The 22,175-nt window shown below is 39.2% G+C and overlaps 1 protein-coding gene across 1 annotated transcript; it reads left to right on the top strand.

The window, feature by feature from the left end:
• Window positions 1-404: 404 nt before the first annotated feature.
• On the top strand, window positions 405-21,531 carry OGT (O-linked N-acetylglucosamine (GlcNAc) transferase). The gene is made up of 21 exons (XM_010174500.2): window positions 405-589; window positions 1,723-1,966; window positions 3,191-3,259; window positions 6,300-6,416; window positions 7,828-7,907; window positions 9,281-9,476; window positions 9,717-9,857; window positions 10,019-10,119; window positions 10,297-10,450; window positions 10,552-10,653; window positions 10,894-11,073; window positions 12,293-12,451; window positions 13,973-14,062; window positions 14,658-14,783; window positions 15,532-15,702; window positions 15,828-15,944; window positions 16,024-16,191; window positions 18,535-18,687; window positions 19,357-19,609; window positions 19,770-19,893; window positions 20,487-21,531. Exons 1-21 carry the CDS (start codon window positions 423-425, stop codon window positions 20,659-20,661), a joined length of 3,087 nt encoding a protein of 1,028 aa, XP_010172802.1. The 5' UTR covers window positions 405-422; the 3' UTR covers window positions 20,662-21,531.
• The last annotated feature ends 644 nt before the right edge of the window (window positions 21,532-22,175 follow it).

Genomic DNA, 22,175 nt, shown 5'->3' with positions numbered 1-22,175 from the left:
GGGGAAGAGTGAGGAGAGTCATTGTTCTGTTAGCAGCTCTCCTACTGTTATGGACCAAACTACACGTCAGGAGTCTCTTGAAATACATATCAGGTTAATGAAGAATGATTGACTTAGAAATATTCACAGTCATTGCAGTCTGCATGTTTCCTGTTAGCTGATGAAGTCATGGACTTGTACAGATAATGTTGGAAGTATCATAGTAATAGGTTGGGACATGAAGGTCTGAGAGTTCAAACTGCCAGGTGCTGTAGTGTTTTGTGTAACGTCAAACATTTTCACTCTTCAGTTGTGTACACTTTTTTTTTCACATTGTTTTGTTGTTTGAGTTTTTTTTTCTTTGTTTTGTTTTGTTCCCATTATCTAACTTTTTGTTTTCCCCCTTTAAATGTTTTGGTGATTCTCCAGAACCAACGAAACGTATGCTTTCCTTCCAAGGGTTAGCGGAGTTGGCTCATCGTGAGTATCAGGCAGGAGACTTTGAAGCAGCAGAGAGACACTGCATGCAGCTTTGGAGACAAGAGCCTGATAATACTGGTGTGCTTTTATTACTGTCATCCATTCACTTCCAGTGCCGCAGATTGGACAGGTAGGGGACTTGAGTTGTTCTGTTAAGCTTTCTTTATGCTTTGCACCTCTAATAATACTGAGCATAGCTGACAAAAGTTCTTTCTAACATTGATTTCTTCTGTTTTAATCACTGAATGCAAATACTGGCTAACCACGGCAGCACTAAGGACTGGTCAGAAATAATGTTCTTCCTTTTTGAGTTTTATTAGGGTAAGAGAAATACAGGTTGGAATTACCAGCTTTACAACAAACAACAGATCTTACACTATTCTCCTGTTACTTTAATGTGGTACACATTAATATTGGAGTGTCAACCCTATTTGTGTGTATTGGAAGTATTTAAATGTGTAAACAAAGGCTTTTGTTTATTTATTCCACCTGCAGTGTGCGGGTTTGTGGTTCTGTTGTTGGGTTTTTATTGTGGGGTTTTTTTCAAGTTGCAAGACTGATTGTTTGCTGTGAAATGGTGTGATTAGTTAAGGACTTTGGTAATCTGAAAGTTGTCTCTGTATTCTTTCTGCTTGCCTGCTCCTGATCTTGCTTTCTGTGACTCAGGCATTTTGAACTTTGCTTGTCCTGGCTGTAAATCTGCATGTTACTAGTGAAGGAAGTAAGAACTTTTGGCTGAGATTTATTTTATACAGGCTTCTGAATGAAGTTGTAGTAACGGTTCAGATATGGGAAAATAAAATGGGGGAGGATACAACAGAATTTCACATCTGTGTTTGTCAGCTGTGTCCTGCTTCTTGAAAAGAGCATCGAGTGGAACTTTGCTTAAAGCATACAATGTTGGAAGAGGCTTCACAGGTTTTCTGTAGTGTTTTCTCCAAGCACATTGAGTTCAGGTTTGGTGAGGTGACCTGAACCCTAGTTGGTTATAAGTGAGTTGTCTTTCTTCAGTAGAATCTGAAATAGAAAGGGGAGAGATGATAATTTAAGCTAGGAGAAGCTAAGCATACAGGACAGCTCTGTAAGTCCAGATTTGTTGACTGTGTGTTTGGCTTACTTAAGCAAGAATGTTCATTAAGTAACTAGGTGAACAGGCAGACACTGAAAGTCAGGAGTTGGGTTGTTGTTTTGGGGGGTTTGTTTGTTTGTTTGTTTTTTGTTTGTTTTTTGGATTTTTTTCCTAACTTGTCTAATTTTCTCCAGGTCTGCTCACTTCAGCACTTTGGCTATTAAACAGAATCCACTGCTGGCCGAAGCCTACTCGAATCTAGGCAATGTGTACAAGGAACGTGGACAGCTGCAGGAAGCAATTGAGCATTACAGACACGCGTTACGCCTCAAACCAGATTTCATTGATGGATATATTAACTTGGCTGCTGCGCTGGTAGCTGCAGGGGATATGGAAGGAGCAGTACAGGCATATGTGTCTGCCCTTCAGTACAACCCTGTGAGTAACACTTGATTTTCTAGAAGAACTCCGTAATTTACTACTGTCCCAGGACACACAAAGAGCAGGTTTCAGGGAGCGGACAGGTGATAACCCTTCCCTCTAACATGTGCACCATAAACTTAATGATCTACTTAATACTTTCCTTCGGGATCTTTGAAAGGCTTCTGTCACAAAAAGCTTTATATTGCAATACAGTAAGGGCTGCTGGTTGTGTACTTAGTTGTGTTGTTGAGATAACAGAAAATCAAGGAATTTGAGTGAGTTTGTTTTCCTGAAGTCAGAAGTTTCCATGAATAGCCTCATATTTAGCTTTGTGTGCTTTAAGGCAGTATTATTACAGTGAGAGAATCATTGCTCAGACTTGGAATGTGAGACCTTGAAAAATCATCAGGTATTATTTTACCACAAAGTCAGAAATTTTATGGTGATGAGAGTTGCCTTGGTTAGACTTCTACTGAGGACTGGTTTACTGAAGCATGATTTTTGTGTTTTATAGACTGAAACTGAGTATCTGTCTATGAGTGATGCCTATAAAATAGATGGGATGTTTGGACTTTTGGTTGTAACTGTTTTGAATTGATATTTTTAGTAAACTGCTGTCCTCTTTATTTTGCATCATATCCAAATAATTTATATAGTGCTACTCAGCACGATGAAGCTGTCTGCTTGCTGCTTGGTCATATGTTTTATCAAAAAATACTTGAAATACAGCATCAATCTGGTGTGCATATATCCTTTTTCCTTTGGAAAAGCAAATGCAAACTCAGTTCAAGAGCTCAGAATCTTGTTTTGCTGTGTTCTTCAGTCTGGGTGAACTTGGCTAACTTATGCTAAGTGGTGTGACTAGTGGAGTTTATACATCGGTTAGAAATACTGTAAGATGATGTTTTCTTACAGGAGTTGAATTTTCTTTAGGTTAGTTAAGCTGCCTGTGTGGGGAACATCTGTTTTTTTGGTTTATTTTATATTTATGTATAAAGAGGAATTTTATGAAATACCACTTTCTTCTTCTTTATGGTTATATTTTTACAGTACTAAAATCAGTAAGATTGTCTGGTGTCTGTAATGTTAGGTCAAGAAAAATAATTTCCATTAGTGATGAATTTATTAAGAATTTTTAAAAAGCTGTAGAGGACTGGGATGTTCCTTTGCAAATTCTCAGTGAAGACCTTTGGGGCATCTGAAGTCCTGAAGCTGATTTTTGGTCCTTTGATTTTCCAGGACTTGTACTGTGTTCGTAGTGACCTGGGGAACCTGCTCAAAGCCCTGGGTCGCTTGGAAGAAGCCAAGGTAGGTGTTGGGTAGAATACATGTAAACATCAGTGTTTTGAAAACTTGAACTTTGCACCAAGTCTTCAAATCTGCGTTGATCTACAGACAATCTGAGAAACTGCTGAAAACTGAAGGCACTGAAACACCCCAGAGTAGTTGCAGGGCAAGATATGGCCTGTCCATGTTCAAAACTTGGTTTAAGTCAAGAAATGGAACGTTACCAAGCCTTTCTGCTGAACTAGACTATCCGATACCATTCTGAAGTATTGGGCAGGGGCTCCATCATGCTCTTATCTGGAAATAAGTAACAGTACTTCAGATCTGAGGCTTGCCTGCTGCTGCCAAGCAGAGAGCCTGTGGTTAGCTCGAGATCCCTGTACGATGCAGGTGCTATTGAAAATGCTGCTCTTCTAAAGTCCTTTGTGGCTTGTAAGTGGAGAAGAAACTTATCCAAATGTTACCTTGTAATATTGGCTTTTAAAGATTTTTATTCTTTTAACTTTCCCTTCCCTTGATTGTGGAAGAAAGGCTAGTAGATGATCAATAGCTGCGGTATGCGAACCCCCCGAATATCTTTTCTTCATGTCTTCCCTCTCCCCTCCCCCAAAATAAAGAAATCAGAAGGACAAAGCTGGTTTGTTTGGGAAATGAACTGATCGAAAGAAAACTTGCTGTAGTGGAAAGGTGGCTTCTAGCAGTCTTGTGTTTCCTAAACTGAGAATTTGAACACCAAGATGAGTTTAAAATTCTTGGCATGTTAAAAACTCGGATTGCACAAAGAAATTACCTTGTTACAAGCCACCTTACGCGTCCGCGCTGCCGGGGTGAGGAGTGTGGAGAAACGGGAAACGCTCTGGACTCCACATCTGTCACTCCAAGCCCCACGCGCATGCTCACAAGTGGAGTGTATGCACAGCGTAGCTGTCTGTTTGGCTGCAGCACCATTCGGGGAGGGTTCTCATCATCTCTGTGGGGTAATGGGAGTGCAGCTTCAAAGTTCATGATGTTTTTTTTGATTTCTCTTAACAACCTGGATGTGTGTGCCATCCTAAGGGCAGCCTAATTGATTTGGTCAGATCCAGGTTGAAAATATTTTGTAGCAGCGTTTAGAGTTTGAAGAGTCTTTGAGACACTTGGTTCTCAGCCCACCAAGCGGACAGCTAACATGAATTGCACTTCACTGCAGCTTTAGTGTGACTGGTATAGGCCAAGACACTGCGCCTGCCTTAGGTTGCTGACTTCTTTGTTTCAGAGCTCTGGAGACACCTAGTTTGAAAGTGATATTCCGTTTTTTTGTGAGAACTTAATAGACGAGGAAAAAACATCTTGAGTTAAATTGCAATGTGTTTCTTTGGTTATCAGTCCATTTGAAAGATCAAGCCAGCAGATTCCTTACAGTTTGAACTAAAATTTAATTTCTTTATAGATATTTCAGAGCCTTTCTTCCAAAAAAAAAAAAGAAAAAAAGAGAAAAAAGAAAAAAGTCCCTGCTGTATGCTGTATGCAATTGCCCTGATTAACCCTCTCCCTTCTGCATGTCTCCCTTGTTACAGACAGATTGTCCTCATTCCCATGTGTTAAGACATATCCAAAAAAATGCAATTGCTTTGTTGAACTCTTACTAATGATCTTGTTTTATTTTCTCTCTTGTTTTTGGTTTTTCACCACTGATACTGTATTTAGAAGGTTTCAGGTGGGTGAAACCTCCTATTCCATGCGTAAGGTGCCTCGCTGAAGGGAGCTCGAGGCCTGGATCTAGGGCAGACACACACCTCCTCCTCCTCTTCCAGCAAGGAACGCACCGAAAAGTCACATGATGAGAAATATGGTAACGGGTTTGTAACTGCCACAGCAAAACCATTTGCCTCCATGCCTGAATCTTCTGTCTTGTGGCTTCAGAAACAGCTTAAAATATTTAATTACAAGCAAGTAATGTAAGAATATTTTATACTAGTAGCCACAAATTCTTTCAAAGAAATAAAGTAAAAGTAAATTAAAATATTTTTTTTTTTTTTTTAAAAAAAGAAATAATTGAAGATAGTTAATAGTAAAAGCTTCTAACTCTTCTGGTTGTTCATTTTTTTCCTTTTTTCTTCTTTGTTTGGATTGCAGCGTTCTGCTCTTCTGATGACGCGCTGTGATCCTGCAGTAGCGCAAAGGCTGCGCAGCGGTAACGCGCATTGCGTGCGATTAAGCCCTTGTGAACGGTTGACTAGATGATTAATCTCTGATTGGGTTGACTGCCCAAGCTCCAGGCTGTGGCCTTTTGGATAAAATTGGGTTGTAATGCATTTAGAGTCCAGACATCAAATTTAATAAGTGAGTTTCTTTACGGGCCTGTCTGGTAGATTAATGATTCTGGTTGGCCGTTCACTGGACCTAGGGGCGATCAATAGAGCAAAGCAGTTGGCAGCGATAGCGTGGCGCCGTGCTGTTTAGGATGCGCAGCGATTTCTTGCGCTTGCATTACAGGGACCTAAACCTTCATGCAATCCTGTCATTTGAGGTTTTGAGGCTGCAGATGATGTAATAATGTATTTGAAGAAACTGGGAAACAAGATGCAGGTTGGGTGTGTCATCTCACTTGACAAAAACAATGGAAAGCGAAGAATGGCTTCATCTTTCTCACTGTTTTTTCCTTATTTTTTAAGTAATTTCTGTCTGTTTTGGAATATCTCACAGTTAAATAATTTTATTTCACAGCGACGTTTTTACACAGTATTTTTTTGATTTTTATGCACTTAATGGTGGCAGATATTTGCACTGAACTACTTGCATCACTTCTAAACTAATTCCCGTGGTCACCTGGTCTTTGAAGGCTTGTTGTTTTGTTATCAGCATAACTGAAAAATGGTGGGCTTGCACCTGGGTTTTGGTTTGCGCTGGCGCAGGATCAACAACAGTTTGCAGCGCATTAGTTTTGGCGCAAGCTAGCCTATACTGCAGGGTCACTTTTGGCTGGTTAGAGAAGGCATACTAACAATTATTTTTTCTCATTTTTTTTTCTTTTTACAAATATTCCCCTTCCCTTGTATCTCTCTTCTTTAACTGTTCCAAGGCCTGTTACTTAAAAGCAATTGAGACTCAACCAAACTTTGCAGTGGCCTGGAGTAATCTTGGCTGTGTTTTCAATGCCCAAGGAGAAATTTGGCTTGCAATTCATCACTTTGAAAAGGTAACTAAGCCAGTCAGCTTCACTGCTAGGTTTTAAAGTGCTTGTAGATGACAGAAATATTTTGATTAGCAGAGAACTTCTTATGATCCTCTTAGTTATAACATTCTATGCTAATTGGGGTTTTTTTTGTTTCTTTTGGTTTTTTTTTTTTTACTTTCTGATGTTTCAGGCTGCCTGTATGCCACTGGAGAGATATGTTTAGAATTACCCTAAGGACTTTCATAAAGAAAATTCACAAAGTTGTTTTACAGTCCTTTTCCAGAATATTTATAAAAAAAAAAAACAAAACAATTTGATGGGAGTAGAGTTTTGCATGTTTCATGTGTGAGAGACAGAAACAACTTTCTACTTAAAATAATTTTTCATTGTGATTTTGTTTCAGGTATTACTGTCCTGTGAGTAACTGAGGAGGGCAGTTTTAAGTCACGCATTAATTCCTCTTCTCCAGGATTATTTTTCACCACTATTGTTTCAGACTTCTTGGTGTCATTAACTAGTTGTCTGATACCTTCTAGTTACTATCTAGTTAGTGTCAATTCAGTTTGTGCTCATCTCTTAAGTTTCTAAAGTGACCTGAAACTGGATTTAAGATGCAGTGAACAGTTTCTTCCTGATATTTATGACTTAAGATCTATAAAAATAATTTTCACTGTTTTGAGGGTTTTTTTAATCTGTGTCTGCTTAGTGAAAGATTATGAAGTATTTTAATTTGAAAATAGTAGTTCCCATGATAAAGACTTTAAGAGTATGATCTATTACTACATCTTCTGTAACTTTATTGGTTAAGTTTTTTACATTTTGCTAGTTTTGAAGGGAGTGAAAATGTTTTCTTTTGGTTAAATGGCTGCTGAATTTTTCCTACACACATGATGTACTTGCTCTTTTCTCAATATTGTGAAGTTGTCTCTCTTTTCCTGAGCTGCTGAAGTTTTAAAACACTGTCTTATTTTGCAGCAGATAAAGGAATTGGATCAGGTTTTTTGGACTTCTCTCCCCCAGAAACAAATTAAAGGCAGCATAGCATGGGTAGCCGAGAGTGTTAAGTATGATCAGTTTAACATGAAATAAACATTTAACACTTTCTTCTGTAGTAGTTGCACCGGCTAGGTAAGCAAGTGAATAAATTTGAGGGTAGTGTATGCTGTTGTTTCTACAGATAAATAGCTTTGATGCTCTGTGATTGATTTGTGTAACTTAAGGTTTTCCTTCCTTACTAGGTTATTGATAAAGTCTTAGATGCTTACAGATTGGGTTTGTCAAATTAAATTGTGATTGTCAAATTAAAAAAAACCACAACCCTCCCCCCCAAACCAAACAACAACAAAAACCACCACCAACAAAAACCAACTAGGTTTCATAGAGAATGTTTTTGTGTTAATGCTCAAAACTGTTATTTCAAAAATATTTTCAGGCTGTAACGCTTGACCCAAATTTTTTGGATGCTTATATCAATCTGGGAAATGTCCTGAAGGAGGCAAGGATATTTGACAGGTAAGCAGATAAGTACTATCAGCCTGTTGAATGTATCAAGATACAAATTAGATTCCTGATGTAAAATCTCTTTGGGCAGTATAGCAAAGACTTCTGCTGTAAGCTAAGTAAGCAAATGGCTTTGAAATGCATGCAGAGCAGGTTACTGGAATAAAAAAAATCCTGTGTAATGTATTCCTTTATGTTACTTTTCCTGTACTTAGTAATAAAAACAGGGGTTTCTGAAGATACTGATGAAAGTAGATTTGAAATTAAGGTTGGGGATGGGTGAAGATAACATGTCCGAGAAAGGCATGAACCCTTGAGTTCTCTGTTTTCATTATGTGATTCAGGACATGATCTGTAAGTGTGTCTCTTCTCAAATTTTCCTTCTTTGTCAGGCAAGCTGAAATGCAGCTAAGCATCTGATTGAATATTCTGTGTTTTCTATATGTCAGCATCATGTTATTGCATGGGGTTGCAGTACTGTTGCTGTCTTTTGGAACTAAGTTGTTTTGAGACCTTTGATCTGGTACATGAATCGTAACTTGTTTCTGGAAGAAGATCTAGGCTGTGTTGTGTTGTTTATGTGCAGTGTACCATATTGCATCTGTTAATTGGACTGTAATTTCTGGTAGCTGTGGTTTTTGGTTCCAAATTTAATAAAAATTTGCAGGGAACAGGTTAATTATTCTAGCTAGTTGCATTGCAGTGTAAATCATTCAGTGATCTCTGTTCTAACCACAAAAAATGGGCCAAACAGGGGCATGCTTCCTCATAATTTGAGATTTTGCAGCTCATTTTTGAGAGTTTACTCAAGTATACTCTTGTGATTTTTCTAGAAGTTGGATTTGAATACATTAGTCATTTATATAGTGCTATAGGAGCATATAATTAAAGATCTCACTTTTGAATAGTGAAGTTTGATGTGTAAAGCATGACACGTGTTAGCGGAGAGAATGAAGACGTAATAATATAATACTGTTTATATTGTTAAATAATAAAGTGGAAAAAGTGGAACAAAGATTTCATGCTTGTCCTTATAAAGCAGACAGAAGCTTTACTTTTTTTTCAGAAGGCTTATGTTGATCACTGTACAGCATCAGGTGGGAGGAAAACATTCCTGTTTTATGAAGTATTTACTCTGTTCTGCTAGTCATTACAGAATTGAGCATAGCTTTAAAATAACATGAATAATAATAATAATTCATTCCTTGATTGGGCTTTTGATTCAGGCAGTACTCTTCTGTGTTTTCAGTAATGTCTTACAGAACAGATTTGTGTGTGTTAATACATATTCTTTGATGCTTGGTTTATTATGTCGGTCATTTTTGTGACCAAGGTAAATATAATTGGTGCTCTGTGGATGATTATTTACCTTTTCCTTGTTACAGAGCTGTAGCAGCTTATCTACGAGCCTTGAGTTTGAGCCCGAATCACGCAGTTGTGCACGGCAACCTTGCCTGTGTGTATTACGAGCAAGGGCTGATAGATCTGGCAATAGACACCTACAGGAGAGCTATTGAGCTGCAACCCCACTTCCCTGATGCCTATTGTAACTTGGCAAACGCCTTGAAGGAGAAAGGCAGTGTAAGGAGTACTTTTTTTTTCCTTTTTAAAATTTTTAAAAGTACAGTTAATGTTTATTTTAAACACCAGATATCACCAACTTTATTAAGATGGGATGTTACCCTCATTTAGTTAGTCATAAGAATAATTCAGGAATTCTCCACCTTGAACCTGTTAAAAGTGGTTGTGTAATGACTTGTCATAAAAAGTGCTGTTACAACAGAACTGCCATCTTGACAGTATCCCTTTTTTTCTTTTAAGGTCGTAGAAGCAGAAGAATGTTACAATACAGCTCTTCGACTTTGTCCCACTCATGCAGATTCTCTGAACAATCTAGCAAACATCAAACGGGAGCAGGGGAATATTGAGGAAGCTGTCCGTCTTTATCGGAAGGCTCTGGAGGTACTTGAGTTGAATATGGTGGGGAATGTGTAACAGACATAGGCTCTTTGATCGTAAGTGGAGGAATGTCTGCTCGGAGACCTGAGTTGTATGAAAAAAAAGAGTGAGAAATACACAGGTTTTGGGGTTTTTTTTTATGTTCTACTTCTATTTTCTTCCAGGTGTTTCCAGAGTTTGCTGCTGCCCATTCAAATTTAGCAAGTGTTCTGCAACAGCAGGGAAAGTTACAGGAAGCTCTGATGCATTACAAAGAAGCCATTAGGTAAATGAGTGCTGCCTGTAACAGTCCCAGCCTCCCCTAACAGGGAAGTGCCATAGATTTGTACAGTAGCATGTTTTAATTCACATAGCTGCTGTGCAAACCAGTAAGTTTGGCTGTGGTTTCTCACTGGAGAAGGAGCTTTTATTGTTGATGACATATATTATCTTTATTTCTTAGAATCAGCCCCACATTTGCAGATGCATATTCTAATATGGGAAATACTCTGAAGGAGATGCAGGATGTTCAGGGAGCTCTACAGTGCTACACCCGTGCCATTCAGATAAACCCAGCTTTTGCTGATGCCCACAGCAACCTCGCCTCTATTCACAAGGTAGCACATGCTAATGATTCACTCTTGGGGTATGGGGGGGCACTGTGAGTCCTTACCCTGAGTGTATTTTTATCTGCTGACTCATTTCTGTGTCTTTACAGGATTCAGGGAATATACCAGAAGCCATTGCCTCTTACCGCACTGCTCTGAAACTGAAACCTGATTTCCCAGATGCCTACTGCAACTTGGCCCACTGTTTGCAAGTGAGGAAGATGATGCTTTGATTGTAATTCTTAAAATTCACCTCAACCAATTGCTAATTTAAATATAAACAGTAGACTTAAGTCCTAAATCAGAAGATAAGATTATATAGTTATCAGCAGTAATTACTGAAGTTCTTGCTTCCATTTTTGGAAGCAGCATTAGTCTGAACTTGGGACATATCTGATATAGATCAAAGAAAGCTGTTGTCTTAATATTCTTTTAATTTTTCCTTTTTCTAGATTGTCTGTGACTGGACAGACTATGATGAAAGAATGAAGAAGCTGGTTAGCATTGTAGCTGATCAACTGGAGAAGAACAGACTGCCTTCTGTCCACCCACATCATAGCATGCTGTATCCCCTTTCTCACAGTTTTAGGAAGGCTATTGCTGAGCGACACGGAAATCTGTGTTTGGACAAGGTAGGAGGTTTGATACAGGCCAGTTGTGATTGAACTACCTTGTGGTTTTGCCTGTTCCTACTGAAAATCTAATACTCACATAGTTTTAGCCTTTGCAAGGTTTCTGAGTCGCTGACCTGGAGAGAGATGAGATGTAGTGCAACTCATCTAGTTTTGCAAAGTACATGTATTTCTCAGAATCTAGTCCTTTCCAGCATCCATAGCACTTGGACCTGACCTTACCTCTAGTGAATCCTTGCTGGAGTGTGGGAGCTTTGTGTTTGATTGGTTCTGGGATTTCCAATTGCCCTTGCTTCAGTGGTGATGGCAGCGATGTTACAGGGGCGATGCATCACAGTAGGAAGTACTTGTGTTTTGCAGTTCTATTCTGGAGTGCTTTGTGTACAGTAGAATAGATTCTTCCAAAAACATTCTCCCTCTATAGAATAGATTCTTCTGTTGCTGTAATTACTTAACTGTGTGCCATGTCCTCAGCACCTCAAGCTGCCAAGAGTGCAGTTGCAGTCAATGGCAAATTCTTTAACTAAAATTTGATGCAACTTCTTTTTCTCTTCAACCAGAGTGTTATAGCTGTTAGCGCTTGTGAATGTTGAGATGGACTACTTGAGCAGGTTGCCAGTTATAATTGAGAATATGCTGTCAGCCAGTGGAAGGGTCTCTTTAGCTAATGTAAGGATCTCAGACTTCAGCAGGTAACACATAGCTTTCAAACTGGCTTCTCTTAATAGCCTGATAATCCTGTTAGTGATAGTGGCTACAAGCTGGTATCTGGGGAAGATGATGAGTACAAGAACAGAAAGCATGCTGTAGTGCTTCACAGGGATACTGTTCTGGTCACGAGTGCCTTGTAGCTTGAGAACTTCCTGGTCATAGTGATGTGGTACCAGTATATTTAATAATCAGAATACTGATTGGAATACTAAAAAATAATAAATGGGTAGAAAAGCAGAAATGTCAACATGCAGTAGTGATGTCTGTCTTTATTTGGCTGAATATGGGTATGTGACATCTTGTAATGCAGTCTGTAGACATTACATTTGGCTCCAGTGGAATACATAAAATGCAGGTTTGGAACAACAAATGCCCACAGACCACTTACATGAACGTGGGATAAGGCTAATTGTACAAACTCACGGGTTTTGGTTTTTTTTTATTCTTCTGTTTAGCGTTTCATTTTGGTTCCTGAGTTTACAAGCAGTTGTGTATGTTTTCTTGACAGATTAATGTTCTTCACAAGCCACCATATGAGCATCCCAAGGATTTGAAGGCCAGTGAAGGTCGACTTCGTATTGGCTACGTGAGCTCTGATTTTGGAAACCATCCAACCTCACACCTAATGCAGTCAATCCCAGGCATGCATAACCCAGACAAATTTGAGGTAAAAATGTAAATGGTATGATTAGAGATTTAAATACAGGTGTAAGTGGCACTTTGTTTTTCTTGGTGCAGGCAGATAATCTAGGGAAGGGCACATTTTTGTTTCTTCGGTTTGTTTGGGTGGGTTTTTTTGTTTGGTTGGTTTTTGTTAGGGAGCTTTTTTTTTAAGAGTTGAAGTGTTCTCCAGCCTGATTCATCCTCCTTTACCAATATCAAGTGTTAATTAGAAGGTAGGCGAATTAGATACCTTCAGCTGCTGTTCTTTGAGTAGATGTCTTTCAGTGTCAGGCTACTGCTGTCTGGTTACTTCTGATTTACAGATACGCATCTGTTTTTTGTTCATTCTCTGCTGCTGGTTTTTTTTGGTTGTGGGTTGTTTGGTTTTTTTTTTTTCTCTCCACATATATTTTTCTCTGGGATACCTGAATCACAAACATGAGCTTCAGATTGGCCTGGTTAGTGCTTTTTCAGAAGGAAATGATGCACTACACTTAGTCCAGAAGGAGCCTATACAATTTAGTAATGCTAAAGACAGTCATGTCTGTATTTATTTGGGTGTTATGTTAAGGGATTGAGGCTGTAAATAGAACCAATTCCAAGTTATGTAGTTGGCCCCATGACTGTTTAAATTGCCTTGGTTTTGAGCTCCTGTTTCCCAAGACGTGAGAATTTGCTTATCTTTATAAAGGATTTTAAGTCTTTCCTTTTTGCAAAAGTGTTTTTTATTAATCTTTTTTGGTTGGTTTGTTTTGATTCTGTGACTATGAAGCAGTTTTTTTCATGAAACAATTAAATTGGTGGTCTTGAGTACATGGGGTGTGGGGATTATATGATTTAGTCTTGAATCAGCTCAAGACAAAGGGCAGTCTTTCTTGATTGATAAAGCTCTACAGAGCTTAATTGAAATACTAAATAGAAGCTATCTATTATTTTACTAAAACTATGCTTTTGTCCTGCAAGCTAATAATTCTCTGCATATTTGTTCTATCTGTTCTATATCTATATGTGCTGTTTACATAACTGGTCAACCTTGAGTTTCTCAGGTACATTTGCAGTTTCTTAATTGGAGAGAACCAGTCACTGTTTAAAGAATCTGTTAAAAATCTTCCCTAAGGCTTAGGCTGTCTCTTCAACCTGAGTCATAATTATGATTCTCACTAATTAAAAATTCAAAGGCATCTTGTAAAAGGTGTTCTTAGAGAAGATGCAAATCCATTTGTTGAAGTTCCTTTACCTTGCACTGATGAGAACATTGTATATATGGCTATGCAAGATGTGGTGCCATACTGTAGCACCAGAACTAGGTAAAACTTCGGCCTGGTGCAAATGTGTCAAGTGCCCAGTTTTTTGGACTTCTTTCTCAGCTGGTAAATGCTACACAAATAAATAGAGTATAATTTGTGTGAAACTAGTTGTAATTTTACTAATATAACTTAAATTTGCAATACCTTATGTTTTATAGCAAAGTTACCGTGCTGGCAATTTGTTGCAGATACTCAATTTTTGTTGCCTCATGTTCTAGGTGTTCTGTTACGCCCTGAGTCCTGATGATGGTACGAACTTCCGTGTAAAAGTGATGGCTGAAGCAAATCATTTCATTGACTTATCTCAGGTGATCTTTTTTGATTCGTTGACCTTTTAGCAAACCTAAACGAAGAAAGTGATCAGCTTAGAGTTTGAGACTTCTGGTTGTGACCATTTCTTGAATGAGGCTGATGTTAGTCTTGAGAAATTTTGGTTTTGTAGATTTATTTGTGTTATGCCTTACCTGGGATGCAGTGGTTATTGTATGACCTCTGTGTGATTATTAAAAAGTAATATTAGCAACATTGAATAACTGTTCCATTAGGTCTTAAAGTAATAGTCATATCTTAAATGTCATGGATAAGTCAAGCTGTGACAACTGCAGATTGAAGCTTGCTTTACTCCAGTGAAGCAGGATGGAGACTGTTTTGGTAACACAGATGGTTTTGGAGTTGTTTTTAAGTTCCATGTGGAAACTGATAGGGATTTTAGATACACAGAGGGGTTTTTTTGATTGAGTTGAGCGCTTACACCTCTGTAAAACCAGGAGTAATGAGATTTAAGTCTCACCTAAATTAAATTACGCAGTTGACATTTATCTGTTGGTACACTGATGACTAACCATGTTTATTGCTGAAAGACTGAAAACAAAAATAACTTCTATGTATTTATTTCTTCTTCAGATACCATGTAACGGAAAAGCAGCAGACCGCATCCATCAGGATGGGATACACATTCTCATTAATATGAATGGTTACACCAAAGGAGCCCGGAATGAGTTATTTGCCCTGAGACCAGCACCTATTCAGGTAACTAAGAGAGAAGAGACTCTGTCTCCAAAAAACTGCTTGTGAGTAGGAAGAGTTTCTCTGTTTCTTCTGGTGGAGTGGAAAAACCATTGAAGGCTCATGTTCAGTAAGTGAGAGAGACTTTTTAGGGCTTATCATATGTGAAGCAAATAGCATCATTCTGTTGAAGCAGAGTAGTTTGATTTTTTAATGTGCTTTATGAACAGTTGGCTATGTCCTGAAAAAGAACTCCTTAATTCTGTGAGGATCCTATACACCACTGGCTTTCTTGCATTACTGAGAAGAAAGAAAGGGTCTTTGAAGCAGTTGTGGAAATGAGTTGTTGCATTTTAATCTCTTTAGGCTTAGTGAAATTCTAGTTAGAATTAAATCAGAATCGGTGTCAGAGTTACTTTTTTGACTAAGGATTTTCTAAAATGCCTATGGAAGGAGAATGGGAGAAGCCTGAGTCAGAGTCACTCTGGGCTACAGAAGTTGCCTCAGCTGAGAGAAGCTGTTAATATTCTGGCTATAACTGCACGAAGTTGGATACTTTGGCCTTTTGTTTGAGGGATCAATTTTAGAACATTCTTGAACTGTTCATTGTCTTGATAGTGAAAGTTTGGGTTGGTGATTGCTCTGCAGTTGGTGAAGCACAAGAAAGAACTTGAATCTGTAGGTGGAAAATTTAACTTAAAATGCATTGATTTTTAACTTCCTTTATTTTTGCAATGCACCTGGGACTGGAGACTGCTTTCTTGTTTTTTAGGCAATGTGGCTAGGGTATCCTGGAACCAGTGGGGCATTGTTCATGGATTATATCATCACAGATAAAGAAACTTCCCCAGTTGAGGTGGCAGAGCAATATTCAGAGAAATTAGCTTACATGCCAAACACTTTCTTTATTGGAGACCACGCCAACATGTTTCCCCATCTGAAGGTATGTAGGAAGATAGAGCAAGAAAAGTAGGTGTTTTCCATAGTTGTCTTGGTAAAATGGCACTTGGAATATAGTACTTGGTAAGGGACCTTGTAACTTTTTTAAACTCTTTTTTTTTTTAACAGAAAAAAGCAGTCATTGATTTCAAGTCCAATGGTCATATTTACGATAACAGAATTGTTTTGAATGGCATTGACTTGAAGGCTTTCCTTGACAGCCTCCCCGATGTGAAGATTGTTAAGGTGAGAGCTACTCCTTGGTGCGTTCAGTCTTAGGGACTGAAGCTGGGACTTTCTCTGATGCTGATGTGATTTATCTTAGATGAAGTGTCCTGACAGTTGTGACAACGCAGACGGCAACGCTGCCCTCAGTATGCCAGTCATTCCTATGAACACAATTGCCGAAGCTGTGATTGAGATGATTAATCGTGGGCAAATCCAGATAACTATCAATGGATTCAACATCAGTAATGGATTAGCAACGACTCAGGTGAGGCACTTCAAGACACTGTTCTCTTGGGTTTTATGTTATATCTGTATGTTTTAATAGAACAGGGAAGAAAAACCTCCAAGCAAATGTTTGTCTTCTGTCATGTTGATTTGTCTATTTGTCATACTGAAGGAAACTCGCAAATGTGTTATAAGCCACAGATGTACTGGAAGGTGATCTTTCCCCTCAAAGATAGAAGAGTTATGTCAAGAGATATCTAAAGTCCAAAGAAACCAATCATCATAAAGAAGATGCTTGGTTGTAATTGGAAGGCAAGATTTGCTCACTGCCTGAAGCCTCCAGGGCATTTGTGAGCTGTTACTCAGTTGTGTTTTTCCTTTAGAAAAAAATATCTGAGTAATACAGGCAGAATCACCCCACTGCATCTCAACAGTGTTTATTCATCTCCTTACATCCTTCTGAACTGTGCACTAGATCACCACCTCTCAGTGCTTAACAGTTCATTGGATTTTAGAGATAGTGACAGTTACTGGTTTTGTTTAATACTTCTTCCTTTGCAGAACAGTTACTCCTTTTTAAAAATACTGTATTTTGATATTGACATAACTCTTCACTTGTAAATTTTATTCAGTTTACAGTCCTTCAGGAGGTGCTTTCATATCATTTTATGAGACCTTTTATTATTACTGCTCTGTCCATAATCTCATGCCTTGGTTTCTTTTTATGAGTTCTTTCATTCACAGCTGAGGCTTTCCTTTTAAGTTGGTAACAGGTTATGTGTTAGTTTGGTCAGTAGCCTTATTAGCATTTTTTTCTGAAATTGTTGTCCCCTTGAGAATAACAGAGAATTCTTGCCTTAGCATTCTGCCACCAAGCTGAAGCAATCTAAGCTCTGTCAGGGGCCTACAAGAAAGCTGGGGAAGGACTTTTCATAAGGGCAATTAATGACAAAACAAGGGGAAATGGGTTTAAGCTGAAAGAGGGGAGGTTTAGATTAGATATTAGGAAGAAGTTCTTCACTGTGAGGGTGGTCAGACACTGGAACAGGTTGCCCAAGGAAGCTGTGGATGCCCCCTCCCTGGAAGTGTTGAAGGCCAGGCTGGATGAGGCTTTGAGCAACCTGGTCTAGTGGAAGGTGTCCCTGCTGCTGGCAGGGGGGGTGGGACTGGATGAGCTTTAAGGTCCCTTCCAACCCAACCCATTCTATGATTCTATGATTTCTGTCTTTTGATCCCAGCAATCTAACCCTTTGTGCTTGTTCTAATTTGGTATCGGCTACTTTTAGGCATAGGTTGATGAGAACTGTGCATTGTGTTTTTGAGGTCTCCTCAGTGACCTGGATAAATAGTACTTTTACCAACTTGTGTTGAACTAAATTATCTCATGCATCTTCTGATGGAGTCAGTGACAGTGAGTCATTGCCATTCATGTCAAGTTTGACAACAGTATGCTTATTTTGGCTGCCTGCACTACCACTGATCTACATTTTAAATATATATGTATGAAAAATATACCTATATAAAGAGAAGGACTCTTAAGTACCTGTTTTGCCCTGTCTGTGCTGATGTTTTTATCTGTTTGATCCCACCCATTACCTGTCATTAAAAAAATTTAAAAAATCATACTTCCATTTTGCTAATCCTCAAGACTCTTCACCCTTTGCTGTTTTTTATTGGTGTATTTGTATTCTGTGAAGGCTGTAAGATCCACTCTTTTTTGAAAGTCCATTAATAACTTTTCTAGTCTAATTTTCAGCATTTCCCATTGTTTCCTTTTCAGCTAGTTCTTTACAGCCCATCAGTTACATATTAGTCTGCATCTTCAGTCTTGACTATGTTCTGTACCTCATCTTTTATCTTAAAAAACAAAAAACCTCCAACTCCCCCCCCCAAAAAAACCCCAAAACAAACAACAACAAAAACCCCCAACCAAACAAAAAACCCCTTTGCTTTCTAAATATGTTTTTATTCTTCCTTGAAGTCTTAATTTCATTTCTTGAAGTCTTAATATCATTTTTGGTCTCAAGGAAATTAAGTTACCTTAAGGAGAGGAGGAGTCCATTTATAGTGTCGCTTTTTGTGATTGTTTTTTCTAATTATTCCAGTTACTTGGAATTTCAGGGAGATAAACAGCAAGGGCATGAACATGCCCAGTGTTTTTTGCCTTGGTGGTTGTAACATTGTGGCATCCACAAGTGTATTCACAAGCCGGTTAAATTCTTGTTATGAGTAGGTAGACAATTTTTTTCCATATAGTAAAAGCAAAGATATGCTTACAGTAACTTGTGATACTAACAAATATTGCAGTGTCTCAGGACAATTCCATGGGGCATAGGCTTGTTTCCTGCAATTTCAGTGTTCTAATAGCTGTTTTTTTCTTTAGATTAACAACAAAGCAGCAACTGGAGAAGAAGTTCCACGAACTATAATTGTTACCACCCGTTCTCAGTATGGCTTACCAGAGGATGCTGTTGTATACTGTAACTTTAATCAGCTGTATAAGATTGATCCTTCCACTTTGCAGATGTGGGCTAATGTGAGTATCTGTGTCTGGTAGGAAATCTAAGGTCAGACTTCTGGAATGTAACTGTTCTGTGGAAAACATTGACCCTGAGCTTTTTGAATCCTTACAGTGCTTATGTTCTGTTAGTGTTAATAGAATATAAAATCTTTTAGATTGACTTCAGATCACACCTGTGCTTCACCTGTCAGTGAAAAATTGTATCTTGGACAGCTTGAGTATGGTGGTACTCCACTGCAAAATAGGTTTGGTTTTCTCTAGTCTGCACAATTAAGTCATAACTGGCCTTGGCAGTTGGTAGATTGATAGATGTGAGCACTGAGTGTCTGTATCGAGGTCCAGTTTATAGTGTATTGCTGAGTGTTACTTGAGGGGTAATTTTTTTGATATTCCATAGCATGGGCCCATAAATAAATAAGATTATAAATTTCAAGACTTAATCTGTCGGTACTGCTCTGTAAAGTGTTGCTCAGGGTTGCTGTCTTTCAGTGGGATTAGAAATGCAATCCTGGTTGTTCCACTTGAAGTGGTGATCTGTTTTTTTTTCCTGCTCTATACCTCAGAAGATTAAAGTATGGAATGATTATGCCTTTTGCTTCATTTTGGAATGTGGTAATTTCTTATTCAGAAAAGGAAGTGTTTCTGATCAAAGTTTCTGTACTTACTGCTTTATTTTTGTTACAGATCCTAAAAAGAGTTCCAAACAGTGTGCTGTGGCTGCTACGTTTCCCAGCTGTAGGAGAACCCAATATTCAGCAATACGCACAAAACTTGGGTCTTTCCCAAAACCGAATCATCTTTTCTCCTGTTGCCCCCAAAGAAGAACATGTGAGGAGAGGACAATTGGCTGATGTTTGTCTAGACACTCCGCTTTGCAATGGGCACACAACTGGCATGGATGTACTCTGGGCTGGGACTCCAATGGTCACTATGCCAGGTAATGCAACCTCCATAGAACAGATGGGTTTGAATGTTGTTATTTTTTTAGTAACAGCAAGCCCGATAAACTTTACCTCTTACAGAGTTGGAAGGAAAATAACTCATACTCTACAGTATGTTACTGGATAACCTTTCTCCTGTTACTGACTTTTTTACAGGGGAGACTCTTGCATCACGAGTTGCTGCCTCCCAGCTTACTTGCCTGGGTTGTCTTGAGCTCATTGCAAAAAGTAGACAGGAATATGAGGATATTGCTGTGAAACTGGGAACTGATCTGGAATAGTAAGTAAACTTGTACTGTGGTAACATCGATAACGTAAAATGCTGTATTTGGGCACAGTGCTGAGACTTGCCACTAGTTTTAATCTTGCAGATATTTTAATATTTAAAATAGCTAGGGAATCCTCATCTAGAGGTTTCTTGTCTTGCAGTTAACTGGGCTTCTGCTTTTACAGTAAACATAGCAGTGCTCCCAGTTGAGTAACAGTGACCTGTTCTGAAGAAATTGGTCATGTGCAAGCTTTTACCTGGTAAAAAATGCAATCTGGTTCATCTTTTGTTCTTTTGAGACCAAATTAAGCAGTTTGTCCCTTACTGCAAGTTAAAATTGTGCTGTAAAAAGTTACTGTGGTACAGATAATGCAACAAGTTAATGTGGTGATGTCGCAGTTCTTCAGTGTTGGAGTGGTCATGCTGGTCTGTATCAGAAATGATGAAGGACACAGCAGGATGAATTTGGTGGAAGTGGGGGAGTAGATATTTTTTGAGACAGTTGTACTGACAGTTCTGGTTTAGCTGAAAATACTAGATTTCAAAAATAAATAGTATTATGAAGTGTTTGGAACATCTCGTGACTGCTTTAACTCTCTTTGTAGCCTGAAAAAAATACGTGGCAAAGTCTGGAAGCAGAGAATATCCAGTCCTTTGTTCAACACGAAACAGTACACAATGGACCTGGAGCGGCTTTATCTTCAGATGTGGGATCACTATGCTGCAGGCAACAAACCGGACCACATGATTAAGCCAGTCGAGGCCAGTGAGTCTGCATGAAGAGAGCCTGTGCGCCCACCCAGGGAACTGGGAACCCGCTCTCCAGGAACTGAGCCTCTCAAACACTTGTGCAGAGATGATGAGCTAAAAACTGTGCATTTCTACTTAATCTGCCTGGTACTCTGTGGCTGAAGTAATACATGATGGTGATTAAAGCACAGCCAGACTTATTTCTTGCATGATAGGGGAAGACTCCATAGAGCCTGGGATCCTTTTATTCCATGAGGAATTTGAATGGGATTGAGCCGTGTACATGTGAGCCTGTGTGTATGAGTGATGTAGTGGTTGCCGGGGGAAAGTTTGAACTGCCCAACCAATTATGATTTCATTAATTGATTTAATCTTCCTATGAATCTCTCTCCTTTTATGTGGATTGGGAATTGGAGCGTTTTTAACATTAATTTTGACTACTCCTGTTGGTATATGTGTGGTTCTCCCATGACAAGATTTCCAGCTAGCGAGTGTTGCTCCCTGCATTAATTTCTAAACTGTGTGGACTGAAAGGGCATATTTGCTGGTGTAGTCTTTTTTTATCGGTTTTATAAACCACTTGAGCCTATATCAGCCTTTTAATGTTTGACCTCTGTTTTGGAGCTCTCTGTAATGTGTTGGTTTTGATAAGGACTTCAGTTTGTTTTGTTTTTAAGCTTCTCCAATAACTCAGCTAATTGGCTTCATGATGGCAGCTCCTATTCTGTTGAAAAACCAAATTTGATTTGAAATTAATCCTCCCCACATGTGTTTGAGGTAAACACAAACTGGTGCCAAATACAGATCTTTCAGGAATGATTGTTGATTATGTATAGAGGCGCAGTCCTAGGTACTGTAGCAAAGACTTTAAACAAAAAATAAAGTTTTGGTTTGCCAGTTTGATTTGACCGGCGTTTTACGTTTTCTGCTGCCCTTCTCTTGCTGCTGTCAGAAAGGTACTCTGAAATGCTGGCCTTTCCTCTTCCTTTCTGTAATTTTGTTGTAAATAATGCTGTTTATTTCAGCAGAAATAATGCCAGGTAAGTGTAGGTCTTGTGCAGAGATGTTTGTTTCCACTAGGTTAGACTAACCCCTCCCGAACGTGAAAGCTCCTGTGTGTTTGGGTGCTTAATTCAGAAGTGTTTTGGGGCCTCACAGCAGCTTGTTTCTTTGAGCCTTCACGGTGCTGTCATCTCAGGTCACGCTCTGCAGTACCCTGAAGGTCACGGCATATGTGCTCAATAGTTGTGTGCTGTTTTGAATAAGCAACACTGCCCTTCCCCAACTCCTCCATCTGTGGTGCGTCAGGGGGTCTGTGGTGCGGTTTGAGATGAGTGAAGCTTGCTCACGGTGCTGGGGCTGTCGCTGACGTGTACCGGCTGCGTTTGTCGCCTGGCTGTGCTTAGTTTGAGCTCCAGCGCCTGCCCGGTGCCGCTCTCGGTGCCCCTGGCTCACCCGGTCCCCGCAGGCGCTGGCGGTACCGGACGTCCCTGCTGAGCACCCCTGGCCGGGTGCCGTGGCTGCCCGCGCCCCGGGGAGGCGAG

The sequence above is a fragment of the Antrostomus carolinensis genome, unplaced genomic scaffold (genome assembly GCF_000700745.2).
Source record: "Antrostomus carolinensis isolate BGI_N321 unplaced genomic scaffold, ASM70074v2 scaffold21758, whole genome shotgun sequence".
Lineage (NCBI taxonomy): Eukaryota > Metazoa > Chordata > Aves > Caprimulgiformes > Caprimulgidae > Antrostomus > Antrostomus carolinensis.
This window is presented reverse-complemented; position numbering and strand designations above follow the sequence as displayed.

What these genes read in the sequence shown, in the direction of transcription:
- OGT (XM_010174500.2), top strand. Translation starts at nt 423, where the DNA reads ATGCTTTCCTTCCAAGGGTTAGCGGAGTTGGCTCATCGTGAGTATCAG. An exon ending in GAAATCTGTGTTTGGACAAG is followed by an intron (nt 11,074 to 12,292) that starts GTAGGAGGTTTG and finishes TTTTCTTGACAG; the next exon opens with ATTAATGTTCTTCACAAGCC. An exon ending in CCGATGTGAAGATTGTTAAG is followed by an intron (nt 15,945 to 16,023) that starts GTGAGAGCTACT and finishes GATTTATCTTAG; the next exon opens with ATGAAGTGTCCTGACAGTTG.